Source organism: Siphateles boraxobius, unplaced genomic scaffold, assembly GCF_051911475.1.
Source record: "Siphateles boraxobius isolate OS27281-9 unplaced genomic scaffold, OSU_SipBor_1 6, whole genome shotgun sequence".
Classification (NCBI taxonomy): domain Eukaryota; kingdom Metazoa; phylum Chordata; class Actinopteri; order Cypriniformes; family Leuciscidae; genus Siphateles; species Siphateles boraxobius.
Window position 1 is genome coordinate 29758691 of NW_027509186.1, and position 11313 is coordinate 29770003.

General features: G+C 36.3%; 1 protein-coding gene across 1 annotated transcript; it reads right to left on the reverse strand.

The window, feature by feature from the left end:
- Positions 1 to 925: 925 nt before the first annotated feature.
- pou2af2 (POU class 2 homeobox associating factor 2) lies at positions 926 to 10970 on the reverse strand. Its single transcript, XM_077207432.1, has 5 exons — positions 10813 to 10970; positions 9726 to 9826; positions 5257 to 5296; positions 4827 to 5128; positions 926 to 1770 (listed from the first exon to the last, which is right to left on the reverse strand). The coding sequence occupies exons 1-5, from the start codon at positions 10820 to 10822 to the stop codon at positions 1375 to 1377; spliced, it is 849 nt and encodes a 282-aa protein (XP_077063547.1). The 5' UTR covers positions 10823 to 10970; the 3' UTR covers positions 926 to 1374.
- Positions 10971 to 11313: the final 343 nt, after the last annotated feature.

The following is an 11313-nucleotide window of genomic DNA, read 5'->3' on the forward strand; positions in this document are numbered from 1 at the left end:
ATCACAGGTTCCAAAAAAAATATTAAGCAGCAAAACTGTTTCCAACATCATTAATAACTGAGTATCAAATCAGCATATTAGAATGATTTCTGAAGGATCATGTGACACTGAAGACTGGAGTAATGATGGTGAAAATTCAGTTTTGCATCACAGAAATAAATTATATTTTAAAAGTATATTAAAATAGAAAACCATTATTTTACTGCCCCTCAAACATGTATGAGTTTCTTTCTTCTGTTGAACACCAACGAAGATGTTTTAAAGAATGTTGGTAACCAGACAGTTGACGGCAACCATTGACTTCCATAGTATGTTTTTTCCTAGTATGGAAGTCAATGGTTGCCGTCAACTGTTTGATTACCATCATTCTTTAAAACATCTTCTTTGGTGTTCAACAGAAGAAAGAAACTCATACATGTTTGGAACAACTTGATGGACACTAAATAATGGCAAAATGTTAATTTTTTAGGTGAAATATCCCTTTAAAAGACCTCTTTCAAAAAGATTAAATGATGTTTTATTAACGAAGTTCGGAAGCGTTCAGATAATCCACCAATTTAACAGGAAAGGAGCACATTCAGTTAATCAATTCACTAAAGGAGAATAGAGGTATATATACAGCAGACTTACCTCTGTTATGCATAAACCTTTACTTTATTTAATTATATGTAAGTGTGAACTCATGAAATTTATAAAGTTTCCAAACTTTTGACTGGTACTGCATGTCTTATTCGATAACTAAAAACTGATTTTGTTTTAACTGCTGTCTTGAAAATGTTTGTACATTTAATTTTTAATAAAGGGTTTGAGTTTTTACTGCATGTAAAGTTGTTTCAGTTGTGTTCACATGGCGCTTGTTTTTGCTTCAAATGCAAAACTGCATCTGACCTGTGAATTCCATTGTGCTGTTGAGTCACAAGAAGGCTTTTTTTTGTAATTCTAGTTTATTTACTTTAGAGACAGTTTTCACAACAGACTTTCAAATGAAACGGTCACAAGAAGAGAAATAGGACTAGCTAGATATTACACGTCAACTATAAATATTTTAACACTTAATCTTTGCTGATAATATACAATTAAATAGACTCACAATCTGTGCCATAGAAATAAAAATTCTAATATACATGCAGTCTCATACTGATTATTATCCTAATTATCCTGCTGAGTCAGTATAAAATTCAAGATACCATTATAATAAAAAACGACACAAATAAAACATTAAGATACAATGTAGTCATTTTTGTTCCCCAATGTTAAGCCTTAGCTCTGCTAAGTAAAACTGACTCAAAGATTTTAGTGCTAATTGCCTTGTGTTTTGAAGAGGTTGTTGATCTACTAGGCTTTTAAGCCTGTAATTCCTTATACAGTTCAATCTCAGAACGTCCTCCTGACCTCATACTGTGACCAAGTGCTACCAGTGTCCTCTTTCCCCCATACCAGACTGTTACTCAAAGCTGAAGGGGCACTTTCTGTATCTTCTGATGGTAGAACTGGCACTAGTTTGGTCGCAGGCTCAGTCAAGAAAGAAGGGGGAGCAAAACCGCCAGATGAGGATTGAAACGAGGAGTGATAATTGACTTCATCCAGTGAATGGAGAGAGTATGAGTGTGAAGACGTCATGCTTGAACCCCGGGAAGATGAGCGGAACTGGGTCGGGCTGGCGGTCTCCGGGTTGACCAGAGGACTGGGTGTAGACAGGGGCATGGGAGCGAGACCATCTCCACACAAACCCTCCACCACCTCGGCCCCCGTGGGCTCCCAGGAGTCCCTCTGCAGTCGACATAAGCAAAAACTCATTACCCTCAAAGGAATAGTTCACCCAAAAATGAAAATTCTGTCATCATTAACTCATCCATGTTCTAAACCTGTTCTAAAATAATGTTGGTACCCACATAGTTGGTGGGCCCATCAAATGTTTAGAAACCGATATTTCTTCAAAATATCTTCTTTTGTGTTCAGCAGACACAATTTTTTACTGTGTGCATACAGGTTTGGAGCTACTTGAGGATGAGTAAATGATGACAGAATTTTCATTTTTGGGTGAACTAACCCTTTAAGAACATTCTCAAATGACAAGACACTACATTTATAAATTGACTGAACCTCATTGTACTAAAGCCAATATCCTTTAAAACCAGATGAATACAGAAAGTGGGAGAGACAACAGACAATAGTTGTAATGTATATTGTAATGTACACTCACCGAAAGGATTATTAGGAACACCTGTTCAATTTCTCATTAATGCAATTATCTAATCAACCAATCACATGGCAGTTGCTTCAATGCATTTAGGGGTGTGGTCCTGGTCAAGACAATCTCCTGAACTCCAAACTGAACGTCAGAATGGGAAACAAAGGTGATTTAAGCAATTTTGAGCGTGGCATGGTTGTTGGTGCCAGACGGGCCGGTCTGAGTATTTCACAATCTGCTCCATTACTGGGATTTTCACGCACAACCATTTCTAGGGTTTACAAAGAATGGTGTGAAACGGGAAAAACATCCAGTATGCGGCAGTCCTGTGGGTGAAAATGCCTTGTTGATGCTAGAGGTCAGAAGAGAATGGGCCGACTGATTCAAGCTGATAGAAGAGCAACTTTGACTGAAATAATCACTCGATACAACCGAGGTATGCAGAAAAGCATTTGTGAAGCCACAACACGCACAACCTTGAGGCGGATGGGCTACAACAGCAGAAGACACCACCGGGTACCACTCATCTCCACTACAAATAGGAAAAAGAGGCTACAATTTGCAAGAGCTCACCAAAATTGGACAGTTGAAGACTGGAAAAATGTTGCCTGGTCTGATGAGTCTCGATTTCTGTTGAGACATTCAGATGAGTCAGAATTTGGCGTAAACAGAATGAGAACATGGATCCATCATGCCTTGTTACCACTGTGCAGGCTGGTGGTGGTGGTGTAATGGTGTGGGGGATGTTTTCTTGGCACACTTTAGGCCCCTTAGTGCCAATTGGGCATCGTTTAAATGCCACGGCCTACCTGAGCATTGTTTCTGACCATGTCCATCCCTTTATGGCCACCATGTGCCCATCCTCTGATGGCTACTTCCAGCAGGATAATGCACCATGTCACAAAGCGCGAATCATTTCAAATTGGTTTCTTGAACATGACAATGAGTTCACTGTACTAAAATGGCCCCCACAGTCACCAGATTTCAACCCAATAGACCATCTTTGGGATGTGGTGGAACGGGAGCTTTGTGCCCTGGATGTGCATCCCACAAATCTCCATCAACTGCAAGATGCTATCCTATCAATACGGGCCAACATTTCTAAAGAATGCTTTCAGCACCTTGTTGAATCAATGTCACGTAGAATTAAGGCAGTTCTGAAGGCGAAAGGGGGTCAAACACAGTATTGGTATGGTGTTCCTAATAATCCTTTAGGTGAGTGTACAGTATATGCAAAATAATGGCACAGAGAGTAAAAAAAAAGACAGTATGATGTTGTCAAGGCCAGAATAAACCTTTATAAATATTATTTCCTTTTTCCAAAAAAAAGGAAGATGGGGGGAAATGCCCCTCTTAGGAGCAATGTGTATTTAATTTAAAATTGTAACATATTTAGATTAAAGTTTAGAATGTTCATGTCTTATAGGACACAAATAGAAACATTTGCTAATTTAGTTGTTATTGCACAAAATGTGAAATATTAAAAGAGGGGTAAGATGGCCCCCTACCTGGTGTAAGAAGACTGTGTCCCTCTCCCCCTATTTACATTGAAGTTACGTCATAATAGCAATATGAATGCAAATGTAATGATTTAATGATGATTTAAAAAAAACATACACTGTCTGCAAACTTGTTATTCAATTTATTGATTTGAATTTGAACTGTGCCAATGAAATTAAATTAAATGAAATTACAAAAACATGTCTTTCCCCCCTAAAAATCTAGGCTATACTTGGATGAAATGGTTTTCTACAAATTTTTATATTTTTAATTTAAGTTTTCAGGAGAAATACATTGATATATATATAAAAATAAAAATATAACAATATAGAAAATATAGGCCTAACTATATAAAATTTAATTATGACAAAAATATTTTTTAAATTATGCATTTAATTTTTTGGTTCCACTTTATTTTGATGGTCTCTTTAACACATTCAGTTGACTATAAGTAACATTGCACTTACACGTCCCCAAATTCTCATTAAAGTGTTAGTACTGGTTAGGGTTAGAATAAGTTGGCATATTGTTGTAAAGTTACTTACTGCATAGTCAACAGAATGTTTAAAAGGGACCATCAAAATGAAGTGTTACCAATTTTTTAAAACTCATACTACTTGTATGAAACATGTTATTTAATTTATTGATTCATTTAAACGTTGTCCCATATGCCCGTAAAAATATATATATGCTATATATATTTTCCTTAAATCTAGTTTTTCCTTTTTTTAATATCATTTTATTATTAAATTTAAATATAATTAAATATAGAGAAGTATAGAAAATATAATATGAAATAATGTTAAAATATTTTAAAATTGTTTAAAAATGTGTTATATAAATAGTTTAATATTGTTTTTGTTTTCTTTTCTAAAAGCTTGTGCTACTTGGATGAAACAGCCTGCAAACGTAAAATATTTACGTAAAATCAAACGTTTAAAGTATGGATTCATTTGAACTTAGGCCCACATGCCCATAACATTTACATCACTTCAGAAAAATTATATTTGAAAAATATTTTAACTTATTTTTCCAACACAACACAGCATAGACTTTTCCCCCTACCTAGACTTTGACAACACTTCACAAACATCTTTTCTGACTGTGCCTTCTTGCTCGATGTGCCAGACCTTACCAGCAAATAATGTGAAGGGTCACTGGAGTAAGGAGGGAGTAAAGAAGACAAAGCAGATGGCGAGAATATTGTACTTCCTCCGCTGGAGAAAGGTGTGCTGCGGTAGTCTCCAAAAGACTCTGGGTAGTAGCTGTCTATGAGAGAGGAATAACCAGACACACATCCGGTGTCGCATGACAGAGACTTTCCCGTTAGTGATGAGGGGTAGACATCAGTAGAAAATGGTTTCGTTGAGGAACAAAACTCTGTGTCTGAAACGAAAGGTCTTCTCATGCCATAGTAACTTGGAAGCATGTGAGAACCTGAACAGACCACAACAATTTTGATTAATACATGAAAATAATTCATGACTGATACATTATTTACAGTATCTAGAAATGGCATTGCACATTTCTGAATTTAATATGCTTACAAAGTGTTGGAGACTCACCAGTCATTTGAACTAATGGACTTGGAGGAGAGGATACACCCTAGAACAAAATAATGATTCCCATTAATCATCAGTTTTCTGTGATCACCTCGTTTGACTAACGCAATCTAGTATTAATGGCACATGACAAGCTAAAGCACAAAAGATTTGCATACATCTAATTGAACTGCCCCCAAATCTTAGAGATTTCTCACTATAATGCAAGTGTTCAAAATAAACAATCTAATCTGATGAATAACCAAAATCAAAAAGACATTTATATTCATCCGCACAGCCTTTAAAAAAATGAATAAAATATGTTGTATATCTCACTTTCTCTTGCAACCTAGTTTTGTAAGGGTAGAGGATGAGACCAGTTAAGGTTCAATTATTCTACTTCCAAAACAACGGTGGGACCTAAAGATTTGTAACATACAATTTTGTTATTGAATGGTAGAGGCAATACAGACAGACACATGCCCCGTTTGCATACTGCAAGAATAAATGAGCTGATATCAAGGCAGCACTGGCCGGAGGGCAAGCAAATTTTGAGGCTAGCATTTGAATGTCATTTGCTCGTTCCAAGACTTTCCTATGTGAACGACCTACGCCTCAGTGCCTCTTTGAAGGCATGCTATGGAAATGAGGCTGTTGAAGAGGTCCAAGGCTGTAGCACCGTGAATGATTCAGCCTCAAGATAAACCACGCTGGAGTGGTTGGAAGTGAGGGGGTTGGTGGTTTGTGGCCGCTTGAGCCAACAAGCAATGAAATAGCTCTACTGTACACGAGTGGGATACAGTAAAATGAAGTTCAATACCATGCAAACTCATTTTCTTCCCACATAAAACTAAATTTTCTCTGTCTAAAATGTATTATGACTTTGCTTTTGAATTGCTGCATGCCTAGATGATTGTATTGGTTATTGTTGCTAGAAACAAAATGACATTTTACTGACATTCAAAAAATTGACATTCATTTGAATGTTTCAAAGTGACATCTATATCTATCTATCTAATCTTTCTTTCTATCTATTGATGTCTGTAATCTGTCTATCTGCCTGTTGATCAATCTGTATATTTATTGTGAAATTGGCCACTGATCTGGTAATGCCTTCTTACCAACTTTTTTCAAATCTTTTTGCCATTCTGTAATATCAGCTCTCGCTGCAAAAGTTTTGTTATTCTCCTAATGCAACTTTTATTATTTCAGCTTTTTTTTTTTAAGCAAAGATTATACAAGAGTAGTATTTTACTATTGTTCATCTTGAACCTCTTGCAAGTGTCTGTATTGTTTGGTTCTGTGTTTGAACATGACTTCTGTGGACAGTGTTTGCTGAAGTCTGCAGATGGCTCTTCTACCCTATTTAAAAGGCCATAGATACAGAAGTAAGGTTATTATAAAGCAATTTTTGTTCTGCGTGGCCTCAACATGCTCCGATTCACCTGTGCAATCCTCCCCCTGCTCAGCCATTGTATTATGTGTTTGGTCTCAGTCGTGTCCCTGTGGGATCACAATGATTGACACCTACATACACTTTTTAGGCTTTGAAAACATAGTTACTTTTCAGCTGTTACATAACATACAAATGATTAATTACCAGTCTAGATTGAAAGAACCAATAATACATCACACAGGGAAATCTGAAGTCACAACTGTAACGAAACTCATATATGAGAAAATGACACTGATTTTCTGTAATTCTTCCAAGCTAATGGGATTATTTGTTTAGGAAAATGTTATGGGAAATTTAATATATATATAGTATTAAATTCATATTAAAAGTTTAATATTCTTAACATTAGAATTTTTCAATTAAATGACACAATAACAAAAATAATAAAAGAATTGTATTATAGCCTATACAATTCCAATTTACAACTACAGAAATGTTAATATTCTTATGTTATTGCGTCATTTAATTGAAAAATTCTAATGTTAAGTATATATAAGAATATTAATATATATATATATATATATATATATATATATATATATATATATATATATATACACACATTAATGTTAATAATATTTCATTTTAACACTTATATTTATACATAAAAAATAAAAAAGTAGGCTACTAAAATTAAATATTCTTAACTTAATAAATATGAAACATTCTTAACAGTACACTATTTTGATTAAATGGCACACACGAACAAACACATATTTCATTTGTATTTATGTCAATGTTAGGAATACAGTTATAATCGAAGTTATTCAACCCCCAAAGCAAACAAAAGAAATTGAAATAGCTTAACACAACAAATGTTTCAAGTGGTTTCCCCAAATTCAACTAAAAATGCAACTTTTAATGACTTCTGCCGTCTCAAAATTATTCAACCCCCTGAATAAAATCCCTCACAACAACACAAATCTGCAAAACAAGTGTTGTCTCAAGAAAACGTGATGCAACTTATCAAGGGCTTCATTAGTTGCATCAGGTGTGCTTGAGCTAGAACACATGAAACATCTGAACTGGATAGGCTTGTTGAGTGTCACGTTTGACTGCATCTTAGAAATATGGTTAAGTCAGAAGAACGGAACAAACAAGGAACAGGATACAAAAAGATAGCGAAGGCACTAAATGTTCCTAGAGACACCGTTTGAAGCATAGTTCGCATGTTCAAAGTTAAAGTTGGTTAACAGTGGTTGCATTACCTGGACGGGGCAGAAAACGGAAGCTATCAATGGCCGCAACCAGATTTCTGAGAAGACAGGATCAGAAAAACCCTCGAGTGACTGCATAAAACCTGCAGCAAGACTTGGTGGCGACAGCACTAAGGTTTCAGCTTGCACAGTAAGGCGCGTAATAAATGCATGCCAGAACTCCAAGACATACACCACTGCTGACCCAAAAGCACAAGAAGAGTCGGCTCCAATTTGCTCAAAATCATATAAATAAGCCACAGAAGTTTTGGGATTCTATTCTGTGGAGCAATAAAACAAAACTGAAACTTTTCAGTCCAATGGATCAGCAATACGTCTGGAGGAGGAAGAATGAAGCATATGCTGAAAAGAACACTGTCTACAGTTAAGCATGGTGGGGCTTGGTGTTGCTCTGGGGCTGCTTTGCATCCTCTGGAACTGGAAACCTGCAGCATGTGGAAGGCAAGATGGATTCATATTTGTATATCAGGAAATCCTAGGAGAAAACGTCATGCCGTCAGTGAGGTAGCTGAAGCTGTCAATGAACCTTCCAACAAGACAATGATGCCAAGCATATCTGAAATTCCACCGAGGTTTGGTTGCAGAAAAAGTCCTGGAAGATTCTGCAGTGGCCGTCACATTCACCTGACTTGAACCCCATAGAAAATCTATGGTGGGATTTGAAGAAAGCGGTTGCAGTATGCAAACCCAAGAATATTTCTGAATGAGGAAGAGGCTAAGATTCTTCAGAAACGCTGCCAGAAGCCGGTGTCTGGTTATACATCTTGTTTGCAGCAGGTCATAACAGCAAAAGGCTTTTTTACTAAGTAATAAAGATGCTTGCCATGAAGGGGTTGAATAATTTTGAGACTGCAGAAATCATTTAAAGCTGCATTTTCGGTTGAATTTGGGGAAATCACTAGAAACATTTTTTGTGTTGAGCTAATTCAATTACTTTTGTTTGATTTGTTCATTGCAAACAGCTGAATGTCTGTTAATTTTGCCAATAAACCTGTTTCGCAATGGGGGTTAAATAATTTCGATTACAACTGTATTTCATTTTATTACCTTTCATTTATTATATGTAATTTGTAAATGTAAATTGTAATTGCACACATTAATATATATACATTTTTAGAAAGGTTAATTTTATTTCCACAATGCTTATGTTCTTTAAGTATTACATATTATAATTTAATGTAAATATTTGTGTAAAATTTGTGAAAAAAAAAATGTTAATACTATTAACTCTGAACATTGACGAGACAGAAGTCATACGCTACTTATTCAAACAAAAGCGAGCTCAGTGTGCCATAGAAATGGAGAAAAGCTTTCCCTCTTGTGCAGCCAGATGTCTGCAAGTCTGATTTGAGCTTGTCTAGAGTGACAACAGCCGACTTGTCTGTGGTCTGCAGGAGGAACAATACAGCGGAGCAGGTGTGTGAGTGTTTGACTTTGCATAGCCATACTACAGCAGCAAAAGGATGATTTACTCCCAAACCTCAACCTCATGACCATCAGCACTGCTGCTATTGTTTGCCGCTTATGTGCAGGTATTCACTAATGGGCTTTGCTTCATCCCACCCGTGTGAGAAAAGGACAAGACTCTGAGGGCTTGTATCAGAGGCCGTAGGTTCATCATTAGAATAAAAAGATAAGCCAATGAGCAAATAAAGTGGCGGGGCACAGAAAATACCAACTGTTTTAAACTGACTGTTTGCATATATAAAAGAAGAGCAGAGTGGCAGGGTGAATGGAGTGAAAGGAAGCATTGTGAATGACAGGGCGGGGTATATTTCAGTTGAGGGTATTGACCAGGTAAGATTAAGCGGTGGAATTACCGTGTAGCGTGGCCCGCTCGTCTCCCGTGACCTCTTTTCTGCCAGCAGATCTTTCACAGTGTGCTTGACCCGGACTCCCTGATACACTCTTTTTGAGCATTCTGCAAAAAAAGAAGTACTTTAAAATGTGTGCTGATTAACTCTGGATGGCTGATGTTGTTCAGTTTATGTACAATACAAACATACCATAAATGAATGTCTATCAGATGAAATCAGTTGCACACAAATCACAAATACAGCATGCATTGAATATAAAACTGTTGATAGTCAGACGCCCAGATTTGTTTAATAATTGCACATTTATTACCTCGTTTACGTTATTATTTCTCATTTGCAGCTTAATTTATGACCAGGTACAGTATCTCTAGTCAGTTTTATGACGTGCATCTATATAACTGGCATGGAAATTATCTTTGGTTTTGGTCAATGCAAATTGGTCAGTTTACAAACACTAACTCTATCCTGTTGAAACATCATCAGGGGCCGATTATCATTTTATGTTTATGTCAAATCTGCTATTGTGACTCAAAATGTCAGCCGGATATGTCTCACTAACCATCTGCACGTAGAGTAGTGCAAGTGCCAAGTTATATACCGACATATGAACTAATGTTTAAAGTTTATTTCCCAAAAAATACAAAAAGATGATTCCTGGGAAGCACAGATCCTAGTCAACACAACAGTGATAGGAAATTACATGCAAAAATCATTGTAGCGTTATGTAAAAGACCCCAGCTTCATGAATGAATTTGAGGAGCTCTGAAGTTCTGCTGTTATTATAAGCATAAAAAGCGGTTGTGTTTGAAATATCACATTTATCACATTTTTGCAGCATTAACAGTGATTTTAAGTCTGTTATTGCCGTCCGAAACCATAATGTCAAAGTACACTGAGTCTCGTCTATTAGAAGATTTCTTGTAATTTAGTAATCAGACCGGTTAGAGTTAGATATTAGAGTTAAATATTAAATAATGCAGTTCAACCATTCCAAGATTAATCTTAGCTTAAAAATTAAACAGCATGACAAAAAACTGAGATCAAGTTACAGAGTTTTTAATTACCAATAACAGGTCAAATGATACCTTACCAGTTTCCATGATGCAGATACCTCAGCTGTGAGTGGCAGGAAATATACTCTGTCTATCCCAGTGAAACAACTGTGTCTACTCCCAAACTCCAGCTGAATTTGACCATTATACCAAAGACACGAAATCCAACTCCACTTTAGTGAACTATACTATAGATGCTGATCAGAAGTCAGCTTTTGAAATGACCCTCACACATTTGTTTGCATGCAAATAACTGGCAGGACGTTTTCCAGCATTTGCATCAACTTTCTAGATTAGCGAGAAAGAGCACAAATGACACGCCATCATGATTGGCAATGTCAAGAATAACCTTTGCTGGTCATTTGGGGTTCTTTATAGCCATGGAATTCAAGTATGCATGGTGTGAATCTCGTACACCTTTGCATAGCATTATATCACCATTCAAGTTTCACTGGCAGTGTTGTACTTACAGCACTAACATTATAAAATTAACTAAAACCACTATGGACGAATTCAGATTTATACTAGATAGATGGCTT